The sequence below is a fragment of the Salmo trutta genome, unplaced genomic scaffold (genome assembly GCF_901001165.1).
Source record: "Salmo trutta unplaced genomic scaffold, fSalTru1.1, whole genome shotgun sequence".
Classification (NCBI taxonomy): domain Eukaryota; kingdom Metazoa; phylum Chordata; class Actinopteri; order Salmoniformes; family Salmonidae; genus Salmo; species Salmo trutta.
The window spans coordinates 1,516,244-1,537,149 of record NW_021823154.1 but is presented as its reverse complement, the minus strand read 5'-3'; the positions used below and the strand labels follow the sequence as shown (position 1 = coordinate 1,537,149).

General features: G+C 43.8%; 2 protein-coding genes across 2 annotated transcripts in view; both read left to right on the top strand.

Moving 5' to 3' along the window:
* LOC115189432 (NACHT, LRR and PYD domains-containing protein 1b allele 3-like) overlaps positions 1 to 20,394 on the top strand; it is a 48,878-nt gene extending 28,484 nt beyond the window's left edge. The window contains exon 9 of the mRNA XM_029748061.1: positions 19,983 to 20,394. Within this exon, the coding sequence (XP_029603921.1) occupies positions 19,983 to 20,317 (335 nt within the window). The 3' untranslated portion in view covers positions 20,318 to 20,394. The remainder of the gene's footprint in view (positions 1 to 19,982) is intronic.
* On the top strand, positions 2,216 to 14,759 carry LOC115189408 (protein NLRC3-like). Its single transcript, XM_029748017.1, has 11 exons — positions 2,216 to 2,305; positions 2,536 to 2,702; positions 2,810 to 4,610; positions 4,694 to 4,867; positions 8,481 to 8,654; positions 8,823 to 8,996; positions 9,576 to 9,622; positions 9,759 to 10,311; positions 11,175 to 11,266; positions 13,464 to 13,501; positions 14,560 to 14,759. Exons 2-11 carry the CDS (start codon positions 2,582 to 2,584, stop codon positions 14,626 to 14,628), a joined length of 3,243 nt encoding a protein of 1,080 aa, XP_029603877.1. The 5' UTR covers positions 2,216 to 2,305; positions 2,536 to 2,581; the 3' UTR covers positions 14,629 to 14,759.
* Positions 20,395 to 20,906: the final 512 nt, after the last annotated feature.

The following is a 20,906-nucleotide window of genomic DNA, read 5'->3' as shown; positions in this document are numbered from 1 at the left end:
CAAGTGTTCATATTTAATATAAGCAATATTTATTATACTTAGATGTTATGGATGAGCGCGTTGTTTGTTCTGTTCCCCTCACTCTCCATCTCTGTAGCTTCCGGGTATGCTGGATAAGGACCCGAGCTAAGGGAATTGGGCTTACTTTGTAGTGCCTGTCCGGAATGGCTCATTAATGTAAATGGGCATATTGAAAGACACTGTCAGTAGTGATGTAATTTTGTAAATGTTATATTGTGATGTTGTTTCATAAACGTGTTGCAATGTATATATTTTGGTATGTTTAGATAAATGGAAACTGTAGGTTGAATAGGTAATTACTTAATTAATTAGTGTTAATTGGTCTGAGGGGAGGGGCTACCCCTACAAAAGGAGCCTCTCTTTCAGTTCATGGAGAGGCATTTTGGATTGAGCTGTGGGTGGGGCAGCATTGTTTTTAAGCTGTCCCATAAGGTATACGTTTGATGGCAGTACTGTTGTTTTTGTTCCGGAATCCCTATGTAAATAAACACCCTTGCACAGAAGAACTTTTGCGGCTATGCCATCTTTTTCTTTTTATGGAGGTTAGGTTTTCCAGTTTAGCCTTCTGGCCTACTCTACGTGACAAGTGGCATGATGTCACAAACAGACAGGCTAGGGAGCTGGGCCTTCTGCCAGGGAACTCCCACTCCTTCAGAAAGTAAACAAACAAACAGGCTAGGGAGCTGGGCCTTCTGCCAGGGAACTCCCACTCCTTCAGAAAGTAAACAAACAAACAGGCTAGGGAGCTGGGCCTTCTGCCAGGGAACTCCCACTCCTTCAGAAGGTAAACAAACAGACAGGCTAGGGAGCTGGGCCTTCTGCCAGGGAACTCCCACTCCTTCAGAAAGTAAACAAACAAACAGGCTAGGGAGCTGGGCCTTCTGCCAGGGAACTCCCACTCCTTCAGAAGGTAAAACAAGCAGACAGGCTAGGGAGCTGGGCCTTCTGCCAGGGAACTCCCACTCCTTCAGAAAGTAAACAAACAAACAGGCTAGGGAGCTGGGCCTTCTGCCAGGGAACTCCCACTCCTTCAGAAGGTAAACAAGCAGACAGGCTAGGGAGCTGGGCATTCTGCCAGGGAACTCCCACTCCTTCAGAAAGTAAACAAACAGACAGGCTAGGGAGCTGGGCCTTCTGCCAGGGAACTGACAGTCCTTCAGAAAGTAAACAGACTGGCTTCAGCTGTGGGCATGGCGGTGCAGACAAGTTTGCGAAAAGGGGAACAGCTGGCCGTTGGGGTGGAACTTTGGCTTGGAACCGTGAAGCTTACACCAGAGTAATAGATCCAGGTGTTGTATTTACATAAAATGAAGAGGTCTGGTTCATGATACGTGAGTTAAGGTTAAACTGACAACCTGACAGGGTTGGTCTGTAACATCACCTATTCTATGGAAACATACAGACAATCACATAGGACAATGTTTCCTCGACATAAGAAACATCTTATAGAATGAGGAGTAGGTAAAGACATGACAGATTACAGACTGTCTTAGTTTGTCGGTAACTGTCTAAATGCAGTAGGTAAAGACATGGCAGATTATAGACTCTGTTAGTTTGTCAGTCACTGTCTGAAAAGAGGGGTAGGTAAAGACATGACAGATTATAGAAAGTGGACTGAGGATATTCTGATGATTGTTTGACTACAATTGTGACTTTATTACTGTTCTTTACTCTGTAACAGCTGACCTTTCTAACTCTGTAGAGGCCAGAACTTTGGTTGACCTCCCTACAACCTCTAGGGTTAATGTTTACAGAACATTTATTACTGTTCTTTACTCTGTAACAGCTGACCTTTCTAACTCTGTAGAAGCCATAACTTTGGTTTACCTCCTTGCAAGTCTCTAAGGTTAATGTTTACAGAACATTTATTGCTGTTTTATCAGGGTATAAAGGTCTGCCTACCTCGCCCAGGGTACCAGCCTGTCAGTTAGACATGTTCTCTGCTTGTGCTGGGTGGTACTAGCAACGCACAGAAATATTGACGGTTTGGTTATTTCTTATTATAGCTCAGTGAACTGTGATTTACATCTAAAATGAGTCTCTCTGGGGAGAGAGAGAAGGAGACTACTGCCTCTAAAACGAGTCTGTCTGGGGAGAGAGAGAAGGAGACTACTGCCTCTAAAACGAGTCTCTCTGGGGAGAGAGAGAAGGAGACTACTGCCTCTAAAACGAGTCTCTCTGGGGAGAGAGAGAAGGAGACTACTGCCTCTAAAACGAGTCTCTCTGGGGAGAGAGAGGAGGAGACTACTGCTTCTAAAGTGACTCAAGACACCAGTTCTGAGAGGTAAGAGATTAATTGTAAAATGTACAGTTCTCTTAAAGATATAAAACACATTTTTAAGAAAAGTGTTGCCAAGTTCATTTAAGTCCGAAAATCTACTGACCAAATGGTAACTGTTGCTTTAAAAAGAAACTTTAGGACTTCTAAAAGTTCCATTATACAGTTGTTAAAACAAAGTAGATGAGGTATTGATGAGATATTGATGAGGTGATCTGTCTCCCTGTTTTGTTCAGTGTCCAGAAGCCCAGAGCAGAGTCCCCTACAACCAGCTTGCTATCAATGCAGAGTGATCAGCCACCTGCTTTCAGCCAGGGACCATTACCAGATGACAATAAGGAAGTGGAGAGTTTGGACAGTGAAGATGCATTAAAGATCACAGACAACCTTCTGGACAGAAGAAGTAACACTGTGTTTCATACAATATTACAAAGAACGGTACAAAGGCCCTTATAAAACACACACACACACACAAACTAATGAGTCCCAACTCTCATTGTTTTCCTACAGGTCAAACTCTGCTGACAGTCCAACAAGACATTAAGGCTAAACTGAAACACAAGTATCAACACATATCTGAAGGAATTGGACACCATGGAAACCAAAGTCTGTTAAAGGACATCTACACCGAGCTCTACATCACAGAGGGTGGAAGTGGAGGGCTCAATAATGAACATGAGGTTAGACAGATAGAGATGGCATCCAAGAAACAAACCACACAAGAGACACCAATCAAATGCAATGACATCTTCAAACCTTTACCTGGACAAGACAAACCTATCAGAACTGTGCTGACAAAAGGAATCGCTGGCATTGGAAAAACAGTCTCTGTGCAGAAGGTCATCCTTGACTGGGCAGAGGGAAAAGCAAATCAGGACGTTCATTTCATGTTTCCTCTTCCTTTCCGTGATTTGAACCTAAAAAAGGACCAATACAGTCTGATGCAACTTCTTTCCCACTACTTCCCAGAGCTGAAAGAGATTGACAGCATTGAAGATGGTGAAACCAAAACTGTTTTCATTTTTGATGGTCTGGATGAGTGTCGACTTCCTCTAGACTTCAAAAACAACAAGAGATGCAGTGATGTCACAAAGCCAACCTCAGTGGACGTGCTGCTGACAAACCTCATCGAGGGGAATCAGCTTCCCTCTGCTCTCCTCTGGATAACCTCAAGGCCTGCAGCAGCCAATCAGATCCCTCCTGAGTGTGTTGACCAGGTGACAGAGGTACAAGGGTTCAATGATCCACAGAAGGAGGAGTATTTCAGGAAGAAAATCCCAGATCAGATTCTGGCCAATGATATCATCAAACACATGAAGACATCAAGGAGCCTCCACATCATGTGCCACATGCCAGTCTTCTGTTGGATATCAGCCACTGTCCTTGAGATGATACTGAAAGAGGCAGAGAAGGATGAAGTCCCCAAAACTCTGACCCAGATGTATTCACACTTCATGCTCATCCAAACCATTGTGAAGAACAAGAAGTACAACAAAGCAACAGAGACAAACCCAAAGGAACTGTCTCAGTCAGACAAAGAGATGATCCTGAAACTGGCAAAGCTGGCTTTCCAACAGCTGCAGAAGGGCAACCTGATCTTCTATGAGGAGGACCTGAGAGAGTGTGGCCTTGATGTCACAGAGGCATCAGAGTACTCAGCATTGTGTACAGAGATCTTTAAAGAAGAATCTGGGCTGTACCAAGACAAGGTCTACAGCTTTGTGCATCTGAGCATTCAGGAGTTTCTAGCAGCAGTGCATGCTTTAGAATCATGTCTGGACAAGAAGGAAAATGTTTTCTCCCCCACTAGTGATGATAAAGAGAAGGAGTCAATACAGTTGTCTGTCTTACATAGGAGAGCAGTGGACCAGGCCTTGAAGAGTGAGAATGGACACCTGGACCTGTTCCTCCGCTTCCTTCTGGGTCTCTCACTGGAGTCCAATCAGAATCTGTTACGAGGCCTTCTGACACAGACAGGAAGTACAACACAGACCAATGAGGAAACAGTTGAGAGAACAGTCAGGTACCTTTCAAACAACATCGAAATGGAATCCTCACCAGAAAGGATCATCAACTTGTTCCACTGTCTGAATGAACTTGGTGCCAACTCTCTAGTTGAAGACATGCAGACCTCCCTGCGATCAGGAACTCTTTCAGAAACAAGACTAAAACCTGACCAATGTTCAGCCCTGGCCTACCTGTTACTGATGTCAGAGGAGGTGCTGGAGGAGTTTGACCTGAAGACATACAACACATCAGAGAAAGGTTATCAGAGGTTGCTGCCGGTAGTGAAAACCTGCAAGAGAGCACTGTAAGTTCTGTTATTGAGTTGATGTTTACAGTATCATTATAATGAAGGATTTTTATATCTAACAGATTATCTCCTCTCTCCAGACTGGATGGCTGTACCCTCACATATGAATCTTGCGAATCTCTGGCCTCAGCTCTGCAGACACCAAACTCCCCCCTGAGAGAACTGGACCTCAGCAACAATGACCTGGGAGACAGAGGAGTGAAGCTGCTCTGTGTTGGACTAACCAGTCCACTCTGCAACATACAGACACTAGTGTGAGTTAAATATCTTCAGTATCCACTGTCTTTATAGTGTTTATATATTTGTAGTAATTATTTGTTATTATGTTTTACATTTTTTTTGGAACATCTTGGTAAATATGCAGAAACATACATACGATGTGATAATTATATGCAACTAATGTTAAATATCTTGAGTGAGTTAGTATGTTTTAAACATAGTCTAATCATGTCCTTCTGTTATTGTCTTAATGCATCTCATTATTCTTAAAGCTTTGCATATTTAACAGTGTATCGACATATCTCCTCTCTCCAGACTGGATGGCTGTAAACTCACATATGAATCCTGTGAGACTCTGGCCTCAGCTCTGCAGACACCAAACTCCCCCCTGAGAGAACTGGACCTCAGCTACAATGACCTGGGAGACAGAGGAGTGGAGCTGCTCTGTGTTGGACTAACCAGTCCACTCTACAACATACAGACACTTGTGTGAGTTAACTTTCTTCAGTATCCACTGTCTTTTTAGAGTTTATATATTTGTAGTTATTATTTTAACATCTTGGTAAATATGCAGAAACATTCATCAAATGTGCTAAATATATCAAACTAAGGTTAAATATCTTGAGTGAGTTAGAATGTGTTTAGAAGAAAATATAAACTATAGGAACCAAGACTTAAAAAGAACTGATATTGGTCACAAGATGGAGGGAATGTTGGAATATAACTAACAAAATTAAAGTTAGCAAAAATATATGATTAATCCAGTATAAACTAATGTATAGAGTTTATTACACGAGTCAAAATTAACAAATTCTACAGCAGAACGACAGTCATCTTCCAAAGGTGGTGAAGTGGAAATCTTTACCTAGGAACACCTTCAGTGCTCGGTTGTCTCCACCAAGTCTGTCCCCAAACAATTTGATTTGCTGGTTTTAAGCATTAAACTTTAAAATTGTTGTTGACTGTTGCTGGGTGCTCGTCCTCCTTCAGCACCGGCCTGTTAAATCTAGACCTGGTTTCCTCTATCAGGCCTGTTAAATCTAGACCTGGTTTCCTCTATCAGGCCTGTTAAATCTGGACCTGGTTTCCTCTATCAGGCCTGTTAAATCTAGACCTGGTTTCCTCTATCGGGCCTGTTAAATCTAGACCTGGTTTCCTCTATCGGGCCTGTTAAATCTAGACCTGGTTTCCTCTATCAGGCCTGTTAAATCTAGACCTGGTTTCCTCTATCAGGCCTGTTAAATCTAGACCTGGTTTCCTCTATCAGGCCTGTTAAATCTAGACCTGGTTTCCTCTATCAGGCCTGTTAAATCTAGATCTCGTTTCCTCTATCGTAATCGCTCCTCTTTCACCCCAGCTGCCAAACTAACCCTGATTCAGATGACCATCCTACCCATGCTAGATTACGGAGATATAATTTATAGATCGGCAGGTAAGGGTGCTTTCGAGCGGCTAGACGTTCTTTACCATTCGGCCATCAGATTTGCCACCAATGCTCCTTATAGGACACATCACTGCACTCTATACTCCTCTGTAAACTGGTAATCTCTGTATACCCACCGCAAGACCCACTGGTTGATGCTTATTTATAAAACCCTCTTAGGCCTCACTCCTCCCTATCTGAGATATCTACTGTAGCCCTCATCCTCCACATACAACACCCGTTCTGCCAGTCACATTCTGTTAAATTTCCCCAAAACACACACCTCCCTGGTTCACTCCTCTTTTCAGTTCACTGCAGCTAGCGACTGGAACGAGCTTCAACAAACACTCAAACTGGACAGTTTTATCTCAGTCTCTTCAGTCAAAGACTCAATCATGGAGACTCTTACTGACAGTTGTGGCTGCTTTGTGTGATGTATTGTTGTCTCTACCTTCTTGCCCTTTGTGCTGTTGTCTGTGCCCAATAATGTTTGTACCATGTTTTGTGCTGCTACAATGTTGTGTTGCTATCATGTTGTTGTCATGTTGTGTTGCTACCATGTTGTTGTCATGTTGTGTTGCTACCATGTTGTTGTTATGTTGTGTTGCTACCATGCTGTGTAGCCATGTGTTGCTGCCTTGCTATGTTGTTGTCTTAGGTCTCTCTTTATGTGGTGTTGTGTTGTCTCTCTTGTCGTGATGTATGTTTTGTCTTGTATATTTTTTTATCCCAGCCCCTGTCCCCGCAGGAGGCCTTTTACATTTTGTTAGGCCATCATTGTAAATAAGAATTTGTTCTTAACTGACTTGCCAAGTTAAATAAAGGTGAAATAAAAAGTTCTGTTCAGTTTGTCCCCTCCTGCCATCCCTATATAGGGCTGTTCTGTTCAGTTTGTCCCCTCCTGCCATCCCTATATAGGGCTGTTCTTTTCATTTTGTCCCCTTCTGCCATCCCTATATAGGGCTGTTCTTTTCATTTTGTCCCCTCCTGCCATCCCTACATATGGCTGTTCTGTTCAGTTTGTCCCCTCCTGCCATCCCTATATGGGGCTGTTCTGTTCAGTTTGTCCCCTCCTGCCATCCCTACATATGGCTGTACTGTTCAGTTTGTTCCCTCCTTGTCACGGCTGTCAAAAGGAGAGGACCAAGGTGCAGCGTGTGTGTCGTTCCACATTTTATTTACTCTGTGAAACTTTGCAATACATAAATAAACTGAAAAAACAACAAACCGTGACGCAGAGGAGAAACAAACACTACTCAAAATAATCACCCATAAAACCCAGGAAGAAAAACCCCTACTTAAGTATGATCTCCAATTAGAGACAACGAGGACCAGCTGCCTCTAATTGGAGATCATCCCAAACAAACCAACATAGAAATAGAACATATAGAATAAACAACAAAAAAACACCCCCTGTCACGCCCTGACCTACTCTACCATAAAAATAACATCTTACTATGGTCAGGACGTGACACTCCTGCCTAAATGAAAATAAATAAATAAAACATTTCTTAAGTGTAAAACTAACAATGAGTCAATAATTCATGCTTTCTGGGAATGCTATAATTCCATAAGTTATGGGCGGAGTTAGAAGTTGTCTGTCAGAAGTATTACAATGTAAACACACTTTGAATCCGTCTGTCTGCATAATTCATGACATGGTATATGGGGGGTGTAGAGAGACCCAATGACATGGTATATGGGGGGTGTAGAGAGACCCAATGACATGGTATATGGGGGGTGTAGAGAGATTCCCAATGAGCTGGATGCTTCTCTTCTCATCAATCATCTTGTAAAAACATATACTACAAATATATAAATAAATAAATATAGATAAAAAAAATTAAAAGGGTTGTAAAAAGTATGTTTTTAACATTGGTTAATCATGTCCTTCTGTTATTGTCTTAATGCATCTCATTATTCTTAATGTTTTGCATATTTAACAGTGTATTGACATATCTCCTCTCTCCAGACTGGATGGCTGTAAAATCACATATGAATCCTGTGAGACTCTGGCCTCAGCTCTGCAGACACCAAACTCCCCCCTGAGAGAACTGGACCTCAGCTACAATGACCTGGGAGACAGAGGAGTGGAGCTGCTCTGTGTTGGACTAACCAGTCCACTCCGCAACATACAGACACTAGGGTGAGTTAAATATCTTCAGTATGAGTTATTATGTGGATGTTTTAAATATGTGTTAATCATGTGCTCTTCTGCCCTCTAGTCTAGGTCAGTGTGGTCTGACAGAGGGTTGCTGTTCAGATCTGGCCTCAGTCCTGAGTTCACCCAACTCACAACTGAAACAACTGGAACTGAGAGACAATGACCTGCAGGACTCAGGAGTTACACTGCTGTCTGCTGGACTGGAGGATCCAGACTGTAAACTACACACACTGGGGTAAGTACAGCTCTTTCAGTCAGGTCGGTACTGAGCTTAGTAAAACAAGTACTGTGAAAATCTAATGTTTCATCACAATGTTTGTGTCATGGACAAATGTATGGGTGTCCTACAAGATTATTGACACCAGTACACCAACCTAGACAGCTGTTGTGGGTCTCTCTGTAGGCTGTCTGGCTGTCTGGTCACAGAGGAGGGCTGTGCTGCTCTGTCTTCAGCTCTGAGGTCAAACCCCTCCCACCTGAAAGAGCTGGACCTGAGCTACAATCACCCAGGAGACTCTGCAGGAGGACTGCTTTCAGCTGCTCTGGTGGATCCCACATATAAACTGATGAAGCTGAAGTAAGTCAGAATAGATGTCCTAATAGTGTGAGCAGCGGTTGTGTCATATGTAGTGTAGTAGGGTCAGTAACATGAGGACATGATGGTTGAATTAAGGGGAAGTTTACTCAGCAGGCTGAGCACTCCAACACAGCATACATCATCACCAAATGAATACTCTTCTTCTGCATCTCTGATATCCTGTTGGAATTGTACTCCGCTCTGTATGCAGTAGGTAGGATAGAATACCTGTATGTCTCTAGTAATGAATTGTACTCTGTTCTGTATGCAGTAGGTAGGGTAGAATACCTGTATGTCTCTAGTAATGAATTGTACTCTGTTCTGTATGCAGTAGGTAGGATAGAATACCTGTATGTCTCTAGTAATGAATTGTACTCTGTTCTGTATGCAGTAGGTAGTATAGAATACCTGTATGTCTCTAGTAATGAATTGTACTCTGCTCTGTATGTAGTAGTTAGGATAGAATACCTGTATGTCTCTAGTAATGAACTTGGATAGTGCACCAGAACACAACAATATGGTTTAAATGTTGACTGCTTTATTAGGTCTTTGTCAGTCAATAACCTGTTTCTCCTACAGTGTGGATCATGGTGGAGAGTGCAGGCTGAAATCAGGGCTGAGGAAATGTAAGTCTCTTCAATCCTAATTAACTACATATTCAGAACTATAGTAACATAGTGACTAATCAATACTTGTTCTGTACCTACAAAACAACATTTTATATCAACATGTGGTTTGATTCAACTCTCCTTTTGTCTACAGATGCCTGTCATCTCACCCTGGACCCAAATACAGTAAACCCAAACCTGATACTGTCTGAGGGGAACAGGAAGGTGACACGGGTGAAAGAGAGGCAGCATTATGAAGACCATCCAGACAGATTTGACTGTAGTCCCCAAGTTCTCTGCAGAGAAAGCTTATCTGGATGTCGTTATTACTGGGAGGTGGAGAAGGATGGTGGCAAGGCTGACATTGGTGTGGTGTACAAAGGAATGAAGAGGAAGGGATGGGAGGATGACAGTAAGATTGGAGGCAATAGGAAGTCCTGGAGTTTAGTCTGCTCTCACTGTGGTTATCACTTTAACCATCCTGGAGTCAGCAGGTCCATCTCTGGTCCTGATTCTAACAGAGTTGGAGTGTATCTGGACTGGCCAGCTGGTACTTTGTCCTTCTATAGTGTGTCCTCCTCTGGTACACTGACACACCTTTACACATTCTACACCACATTCACTGAACCCCTCTATCCTGGGTTTGGGGTTTGCTCCTCCTCCTCCTCAGTGACCCTGTGTCAGATAGATGACCAACACATTCAGAGGTGAGTCAAAGCAATGTTTCATCATTTGTTTCATCATTTCTATAATTACATTAGTAGTGGTGTGTTTTAATGTGTTCTGTTGGACCTACAGACAGTTAGATTAGTAGTAGTGGTGTGTTTTAATGTGTTAGTAGATTCCTGTCCTCTATTTAATTTCAGTCTGTTAAATAGAACAGCCTCTCTGTAATGTCATTCTCTCTCTAACCACTAGAGGGCATCAGAACCTGTTGAATAGAACAGCCTCTCTGTAATGTCATTCTCTCTCTAACCACTAGAGGGTAGCAGAACCTGTTAAATAGAACAGCTTCTCTGTAATGTCATTCTCTCTGTAACCACTATAGGGCATCAGAACCTGTTAAATAGAACAGCCTCTCTGTAATGTCATTCTCTCTCTCATCACTACCGGGGGTATGTAACTCATGATACCTGGTGACTTCACATCTCTAAGGGCTTTCCTCAAGATATGCAATGTCTTCATTAGTATTGCCTCTACGAAAGTTGACATAGTGGGTTATGTCACATTTAGGCAATGCGCCCTACATAGGGAGTTGTTCTCTCACCCCATATAAACTTGTTGTGTGTCTTATGAAGACTGTATGTATGCTATATAAAGCCTTTCTAAGTTGTATTTAGTTTAATCACAGTCTATCCTTCTGCTTTACCAACAGTAGAGACCATGGTGGAGAGAGTTGTATCAAGCCTGGACCTGAGAACACCAGAGACCATGGTGGAGAGTGTTGGATCAAGCCTGGACCTGAGGACACCAGAGACCATGGTGGAGAGAGTTGTATCAAGCCTGGACCTGAGGACACCAGAGACCATGGTGGAGAGTGTTGGATCAAGCCTGGACCTGAGAACACCAGAGACCATGGTGGAGAGAGTTGGATCAAGCCTGGACCTGAGAACACCAGAGACCATGGTGGAGAGAGTTGGATCAAGCCTGGGCCTGAGAAATGTGAGTGTTAACTGATAATTGTTTTTAAATCCAAATAGTTTTAAAGCATTCGTTATAGTTGAGTCCCAGGCAAGGAAAACAATCATGAACTATTTGGTCAAAACAAACTTAGAGTCAGCGATATGACGTAGATGCACAAAGTAAACATCATAGTGGGTCAATTTGTACAACAACTAAGAGTGTTGTAGCGCAAGGCTAAACTTCTCCGCTGTTTTGGTCCCGTGGCTAACACTCTGTAAGAGAGTGAAGGGAACCCTTGTACATGGGCAGATACTGTGTGAGAGAGAGAAGTCAGGCATCTTGCTCATCACAATATCTGTGGTGCTGCTCGTACAAAATAATTTAGCTGACTCTACCTTTAAGCTCTCATCCTAGGATCTACCAGAAATCAGGCCCCCCCAACATCTACAAAACATGGAACAGAACAATGTTTTTTCCTGCTTCCACAAACATTCATTAATATAACACTAATGTCAGATTATGGTATGCTAATGAGTGTACATTCTGAGACTGTTGCTCACTTATATACTGCTCATAAAAATAAAGGGAACACTAAAATAACACATCCTAGATCTGAATGAATGAAATAATCTTATTAAATACTTTTCTCTTTACATAGTTGAATGTGCTGACAACAAAATCACACAAAAATAATCAATGGAAATCCAATTTATCAACCCATGGAGGTCTGGATTTGGAGTTACACCTAAAATTAAAGTGGAAAACCACACTACAAGCTGATCCAACTTTGATGTAATGTCCTTAAAACAAGTCAAAATGAGGCTCAGTAGTGTGTGTGGCCTTCACGTGCCTGTATGACCTCCCGACAATGCCTGGGCATGCTCCTGATGAAGTGGCGAATGGTCTCCTGAGGGATCTCCTCCCAGACTTGGACTAAAGCATCCGCCAACTCCTGGACAGTCTGTGGTGCAACGTGGCGTTGGTGGATGGAGCGAGACATAATGTCCCAGATGTGCTCAATTGGATTCAGGTCTGGGGAACGGGCGGGCCAGTCCATAGCATCAATGCCTTCCTCTTGCAGGAACTGCTGACACACTCCAGCCACATGAGGTCTAGCATTGTCTTGCATTAGGAGGAACCCAGGGCCAACCGCACCAGCATATGGTCTCACAAGGGGTCTGAGGATCTCATCTCGGTACCTAATGGCAGTCAGGCTACCTCTGGCGAGCACATGGAGGGCTGTGCGGCCCCCCAAAGAAATGCCACCCCACACCATTACTGACCCACCGCCAACCGGTCATGCTGGAGGATGTTGCAGGCAGCAGAACGTTCTCCACGGCGTCTCCAGACTCTGTCACGTCTGTCACGTGCTCAGTGTGAACCTGCTTTCATCTGTGAAGAGCACAGGGCGCCATTGGCGAATTTGCCAATCTTGGTGTTCTCTGGCAAATGCCAAACGTCCTGCACGGTGTTGGGCTGTAAGCACAACCCCCACCTGTGGACGTCGGGCCCTCATACCACCCTCATGGAGTCTGTTTCTGACCGTTTGAGCAGACATATGCACATTTGTGGCCTGCTGGAGGTCATTTTGCAGGGCTCTGGCAGTGCTCCTCCTGCTCCTCCTTGCACAAAGGCGGAGGTAGCGGTCCTGCTGCTGGGTTGTTGCCCTCCTACGGCCTCCTCCACGTCTCCTGATGTACTGGCCTGTCTCCTGGTAGCGCCTCCATGCTCTGGACACTACGCTGACAGACACAGCAAACCTTCTTGCCACAGCTCGCATTGATGTGCCATCCTGGATGAGCTGCACTACCTGAGCCACTTGTGTGGATTGTAGACTCCGTCTCATGCTACCACTAGAGTGAAAGCACCGCCAGCATTCAAAAGTGACCAAAACATCAGCCAGGAAGCATAGGAACTGAGAAGTGGTCTGTGGTTACCACCTGCAGAACCACTCCTTTATTGGGGGTGTCTTGCTAATTGCCTATAATTTCCACCTGTTGTCTATTCCATTTGCACAACAGCATGTGAAATGTATTGTCAATCAGTGTTGCTTCCTAAGTGGACAGTTTGATTTCACAGAAGTGTGATTGACTTGGAGTTACATTGTGTTGTTTAAGTGTTCCCTTTATTTTTTTGATTAGTATATATTCATTTTTATTAAAACTCTAATTAATAATTATTAATTCATTATTCCATGAGATTGTCCATTTTAAGTAACAACTACTTTTGACTTCAGGGATTCCTCAGAGCTGTAAGACTTGTGACCATGTTGAGGTAAGTCATAATGTCAATTCTTACTTTTACATACCTGCAGGAGTCAGGCACAGTCTCAAAGCCAGGTGTGTACTGACCAACCATTCATACTGGGATATAGACAGTCCTGTGTTCTGCTTTACTAATATAAACACAGTCTCAAAGCCAGGTGTGTACTGACCAACCATTCATACTGGGATATAGACAGTCCTGTGTTCTGCTTTAGTAATATAAACACAGTCTCAAAGCCAGGTGTGTACTGACCAACCATTCATACTGGGATATAGACAGTCCTGTGTTCTGCTTTAGTAATATAAACACAGTCTCAAAGCCAGGTGTGTACTGACCAACCATTCATACTGGGATATAGACAGTCCTGTGTTCTGCTTTAGTAATATAAACACAGTCTCAAAGCCAGGTGTGTACTGACCAACCATTCATACTGGGATATAGACAGTCCTGTGTTCTGCTTTAGTAATATAAACACAGTCTCAAAGCCAGGTGTGTACTGACCAACCATTCATACTGGGATATAGACAGTCCTGTGTTCTGCTTTAGTAATATAAACACAGTCTCAAAGCCAGGTGTGTACTGACCAACCATTCATACTGGGATATAGACAGTCCTGTGTTCTGCTTTAGTAATATAAACACAGTCTCAAAGCCAGGTGTGTACTGACCAACCATTCATACTGGGATATAGACAGTCCTGTGTTCTGCTTTAGTAATATAAACACAGTCTCAAAGCCAGGTGTGTACTGACCAACCATTCATACTGGGATATAGACAGTCCTGTGTTCTGCTTGTAGTCATGCAGGATTTTAGCTGTTGTCATATTTTGTCATTAGACAGTTGAATTGATAAATCACCAGCATTCCATGTAACATTGAATAAATACATTAGATTAGTTACTTTGGTTAATGGGCCAGTTTCCCAGACACAGATTAAGTCTAGTCCTGGACCTTAAAGAACTTTCTATTGAAACTTCCATTGAGCATGCTTTTTAGTCCAGCACTAGACTCAATCTGTGTCCAGGAAACAGGCCCCATATGTATTACTGACATGCTTGTCCTTGTTCAGGACTCCACACACTGGCTTCAGATTGAACCCTTGACTTCCACTGTCCAGGGAGTGACAATGTTCAGGTAAAATAACTACTTTTAACATTTCATTCCACCTGCTAGTGTATTTCCCCATTACCTTTGGGAATAGTCTTCTAATCCAACCTCTCCATTTGACCATTGACCCTCTCTACCATATCTTGTTGTTGCCCTCAGGCACATGACACCCAAAGGGAGTTATGAGTGCACAGTGTCTGGGCTCCGCTGGCTGCGTGAGAGTGATGTCATTCTGAAGTATCACTTCAGGAACTGGGAACCCTACAGTCAACTTCTGAAAGACATGCAGTACACACAAGGTGGTCCATTGCTGGACATCACTATGGAGTTAGGTGAACTGGAGGAAGTTCATCTGCCACACTGTGTCTGTTTAGGTAAAACCATATAGAAATAGTATTCAGAAAGACATTTCCATGTAACTGAGTTTCAATTCCTGAATGAATGAATGAACTATTCTGTGAGTTTGAGTTTAATGTGGTCTGGTATAGCACATTCTTTGTGTTTTAATTGGATGAATAATACAATAGTTGTCTTTCTGTCTCCTTTTTATTGTGTTGTTCAGGGACCAACCCTTCCCTGAGGAATGAGATGAAGATTCTTCATGTAGAGGAACATGGAGTGTCTTTAGAGGAAGTGCAGGAGGTCACCAGATTCCATGCTAAGATTCTCCATCCCAAGTTCTCAGCTATCTCTGTTATACTGAGCTATATATTTTTTTGGAATGTAGCTGTCCACTGTGAGCTGATGCTCTATCTGACAGTGAAGAAGGAAAAACTAATTCAACGCCTATACCTGTTCCCCAGTAACCCCGGCCAAATACTGGTGAGGTATCATTATTATAGAGATGACCTTAACTAACCAGTGGTGCAGTTTATGTTGACACTCATTAAATGAAGATAAGTGTGTTGCTAGTTTTCTGAATAATGTTTGAATTAAACTGTGCATTGACTGGCTGTGTATTTCATGCCTCGTTTCACAGGCTGTGGAACAACAGGAATCAAAGTTTCAAGGGTCTAAAAGGTTTCCCAACACAAGACCAGAGCAGTCCTTCAAACTGAATAGTTCCTTCAGACTGAACATTCCCTGTTCTACCTCCATTACTCCACCGGTACAGTTTTAGTAGACTAAGAACATGAATCTGACATTTAAGTCACAAGTCACATCTCTCTCTCTCTCTCTCTCTCTCTCTCTCTCTCTCTCTCTCTCTCTCTCTCTCTCTCTCTCTGTCTCTGTCTCTGTCTCTGTGCATGCTGGCAGTGTTTGGTGCATGCTGGGTATTGTATGAGCGAGTGTGAGTGTTGTCTGGAGTTAGATCGCCTGTGGTTTCTTTCTTGTTTACTTTTCTTGGTGGTTTTCCTTTTTCTGCTGATTCAGGTTTTTTTCAGTGGTAGAATTAGATATATTGTATTTCTTGTTGAATTGTCCTGGTGTTGGTGGGGATGGCGACCCACATGGGGATGTCACTGGAGATGGGGATGGCAGTGGAGGAGATGCCCGGTACTAGTGATGTGGTACAAGTGGGGAGTGTTGAGAGGGATGTGGCAGAGGGGAGTCAGGGGTCTGGGGCCTCAGTTGAGGAGGATCAGGAGAAGGATATGGATATTTCTGATATGATAGCAGCTGGCGATGACTCAAACAATCAATCAAGGTTAGACAGGTTGTATGTATCTGAGCACTACTGTAGTAGTTAATGAAGGTGGTGTCGGTGCAGCAAGGTTAGACAGGTTGTATGTATCTGAGCTCTACTGTAGTAATTAATGAAGGTGGTGTCGGTACAGCAAGGTTAGACAGGTTATATGTATCTGAGCACTACTGTAGTAGTTAACCTCTCTGGCGCATGTGGGACGAACTCGTCCCACCTACGTAACAGCCACTTTTGAATCGTTAGAAATACTATTACTTCAATTTCTCAAACATATGACTATTTTACAGCTATTTAAAGACAAGAATCTCGTTAATCTAACCACACTCTCCGATTTCAAAAAGGCTTTACAACGAAAGCAAAACATTAGATTATGTCAGCAGAGTGCCCAGCCAGAAATAATCAGACACCCATTTTTCAAGCTAGCATATCCTGTCACATAAACCCAAACCACAGCTAAATGCAGCACTAACCTTTTATGATCTTCATCAGATGACACACCTAGGACATTGTGTTATACAATACATGCATGTCTGTTCAATCAAGTTCATATTTATATCAAAAAACAGCTTTTTACATTAGCATGTGACGTTCAGAAAAAGCATAACCCCCGCAAACTTCCGGGGAATTTACTAACAGTTTGCTAAATTACTCACGATAAACGTTCACAAAAAGCATAACAATTATTTTAAGAATTATAGATACATTACTCCTCTATGCACTCGATATGTCCGATTTTAAAATAGCTTTTCGGATGAAGCACATTTTGCAATAATCTAAGTACATAGCCCGGCATCACAGGGCTAGCTATTTAGACACCCACCCAGGTCAGCCTCCACCAAAATCACATTTCCTATAAGAAAAATGTTCTTACCTTGCTTGTTCTTCGTCAGAATACACTGCCAGGACTTCTACTTCAATAACAAATGTTGGTTTGGTCCCAAATAATCCATCGTTATATCCAAACAGCGACGTTTTGTTCGTGAGTTCTAGACACTATCAGAATGCTACATCACGGTCTCGAGCATGGCGCATTGGCGTGACAAAAAATGTCTAAATATTCCATTACCGTACTTCGAAGCATGTCAACCGCTGTTTAAAACCAATTTTTATGCCATTTATCTCGCAGAAAAGCGATAATATTCCGACCGGGAATATGCATTGAGCCTAAACAGCCGAATTAAATTTCTCCTCAGGAGCGAATCGTGCATGCGCCTCATTCAAAGGTCCTCTGATCCGCCACTTACCAAAGGCGATAATGTGTTTCAGCCTGAGGCTGCCTCGTCAACCTTCAGGTATTTCCCGGGTTCTGAGAGCCTATCGGAGCCCTGGGAATTGTCACGTTACAGCTAAGATCCTTACTTTTCAATAAACAGATGCAAGACGCACGACTCCTTGTCAGACAGGGTACTTCCTGCATGAAACCTTGTCAGGTTTTTGCCTGCCATAGGAGTTCTGTTATACTCACAGACACCATTCAAACAGTTTTAGAAAATTCAGAGTGTTTTCTATCCAAACCTGAACAATAATATGCATATTCTAGCTTCTGAGTTGGTGTAGGAGGCAGTTAAAAATGGGCACATATTTTTCCAAAATTCTCAATACTGCCCCCTAGGCCAAACAGGTTAATGAAGGTGGTGTCGGTGCAGAAGGTGTGTGCCAGATTGTCTAGGTGGAAATGGGTGCTACCCCAGCTGTCTTATAGGGGAAGGGTGCTGGTAGCTAATAACCTAGCCACCTCTACGCTGTGGCACAGACTAATGATTTTACAGCCACCTGATACAAGAGCTGTCCATTTCTTCTGGTCGGGACAACATTGGATTAAAGCTGCAGCCCTGTACCTGCCACTGCACCAGGATGGACAAGGCCTGGATGGACAAGGCTTTCTGGCTTCAAGCAGCCCAGAGACTGTTGTACAGTGACGGTTCTAGCTGGGTGGATACAGTCTACACATTGATGAGGAGAGCAGGCTGTTTGGGCTTAGACAAGCACCTTTTCCTCTTAAAGCTGGAGGGGGATGATTTGTCTGACCTGACTCCATTCTATGGGTCTGTTATGCAGGCTTGGAGAGTTTGTCATGTTGGGGAGGGGTGTCCATTCTGTGCTGAGTCTGAAACTCTGGCACATCTGTTCTTACAGTGTCCCAGGTTGGTGGGGATGATTGACCTGATCACTGGCTGGTTCTCAGCTCTGGGAGAGGTTTTCTCTTCCCAAATGTTTATATTTGGGACAAAGTACAGGTTTAGTAGAAGGGGTGTAGTTCTCTTAACTTTGTGCCGGGGGCAGCTAAATTAGCAATTTGGAAAACATGAAAGAACAGTATTCGGGTACAGGGGTCTGTGGACGTGGTGGGAATGCTGGAGGGGATGTTGGCAGCCAGACTGAAGGTTGAGTTTGCCTGGACAGGGGTCTGTGGACGTGGTGGGAATGCTGGAGGAGATGTTGGCAGCCAGACTGAAGGTTGAGTTTGCCTGGACAGGGGTCTGTGGACGTGGTGGGAATGCTGGAGGAGATGTTGGCAGCCAGACTGAGGGTTGAGTTTGCCTGGACAGGGGTCTGTGGACGTGGTGGGAATGCTGGAGGGGATGTTGGCAGCCAGACTGAGGGTTGAGTTTGCCTGGACAGGGGTCTGTGGACGTGGTGGGAATGCTGGAGGAGATGTTGGCAGCCAGACTGAGGGTTGAGTTTGCCTGGACAGGGGTCTGTGGACGTGGTGGGAATGCTGGAGGAGATGTTGGCAGCGAGACTGGGGGTTGAGTTTGCCTGTTACAAAATGGTTAACATTGATCTGTTTGAGTACATGGGGTATTCAGAGGCTGTTGTGTTGAGTTACTGTGGAGGAAGATTTGGTGTTGTGTTTTTAATTGATGTTTAACCATGTTTTTGTTTAACCTCTCTGTCTCTCTCTCTCTCTCCCTCCAGAGGATTCATCTCATACATAGAGACACCACACCAAGCTTTTTCAAGGTGGTTATGGAAATTACAGGGATTGAGATGGAGTTAATCGGTGATGATGAGAGGATAGTATGGAAAGAAACTCTACAAAAATGTAGGAGAATATGTCAATCATCACTTTTTCTGACAGATGCTATTTAGAGTGATTTAACCTATTTTTGTTTCTTTCAGATGAATTCATCACTGAAACCCATTCAACTAGTAAGTAAACATGAGAGGTACAAACCAATGACTTGAGGGCCAGTCAACATGGTTTACTGTAGGACCTGGACTAGTCCTGATTAGAAAAGACTGTCTTCAAGAACAATGACATCTCCCCCAGGACTTGATGTAGATTAGCCTGGTTCTGAATGACCCAATGACATCTCCTCCAGGACTTGATGTAGATTAACCTGGTTCTGAATGACCCAATGACATCTCCTCCAAGACTTTATGTAGATTAGCCTGGTTCTGAATGGCCCAATGACATCTCCTCCAGGACTTGATGTAGATTAGCCGGGTTCTGAATGACCCAATGACATCTCCTCCAGGACTTGATGTAGATTAGCCTGGTTCTGAATGGCCCAATGACATCTCCTCCAGGACTTGATGTAGATTAGCCTGGTTCTGAATGCTCCAAACTGTTTTTCTATGTCTGTGAAACCGTCCCTAAATGTGAATATGTGATATGTTCAGGTCGTTATTGTAAAAGATAATGTTTTCTCAATACTTTTATTTTAGGAGTCTGCTTCTAAATGACTGAAATGTAAATGTACAAATGTAGTTATTTTGTAACCTGACTCTCTCAGGTGCTGTGTTGGGGGCAGGAGGTCCGGCTGAGAGCAGTCTGACTGGTTCTGCAGAGCAGCAGCTGCGTTCTGTACGGACAGAGTTTGTGAAACGAGTGTCAAGACCTGCCCTGAATGAACTGCTGGACGGACTCCTGCAACACACAGTCATCAACCAGGAGGAAATGGAGTCAGTGAAGGTGATAGCTGAGAGGGCAGAGAAGGCACGTGACATCATCGACATGGTGTTGAGAAAAGGAACTGAGTCATGTTCCAGGATGATCAACCTTCTTGGGGAGCTGGACCCCTGTCTTTGTTCACTGCTTCAGATCAACAGTGTTGGGGTACCAACCTAATGGTAGAATGGATAGTAACAGTGTTGGGGTACCAACCTAATGGTAGAATGGATAGTAACAGTGTTGGGGTACCAACCTAATGGTAGAATGGATAGTAACAGTGTACAAACGTTATGGAGAAAAAAACATTGTATATATTGTATATATATATTGTGTGTGTGTGACGACCCTCCCGCTCTGTCACTCTGTGACGACCCTCCCGCTCTGTCACACTGTGACGACCCTCCCGCTCTGTCACTCTGTGACGACCCTCCCACTCTGTCACACTGTGACGACCCTCCCGCTCTGTCACACTGTGACGACCCTCCCGCTCTGCCACACTGTGACGACACTCCCACTCTGTCACACTGTGACGACCCTCCCACTCTGTCACAATGTGACGACCCTCCCGCTCTGTCACACTGTGACGACCCTCCCGCTCTGTCACACTGTGACGACCCTCCCGCTCTGTCACATTGTGACGACCCTCCCACTCTGTCACTCTGTGACGACCCTCCCGCTCTGTCACTCTGTGACGACCCTCCCGCTCTGTCACTCTGTGACGACCCTCCCGCTCTGCCACTCTGTGACGACCCTCCCGCTCTGTCAC

Coding starts and splice junctions, on each gene's coding strand:
- LOC115189408 (XM_029748017.1), top strand. CDS start 2,582: ATGCAGAGTGATCAGCCACCTGCTTTCAGCCAGGGACCATTACCAGAT. Junction 4,868..8,480: donor TGCAACATACAGACACTAGT/GTGAGTTAAATA, acceptor TCTGCCCTCTAG/TCTAGGTCAGTGTGGTCTGA. Junction 8,655..8,822: donor TGTAAACTACACACACTGGG/GTAAGTACAGCT, acceptor GTCTCTCTGTAG/GCTGTCTGGCTGTCTGGTCA.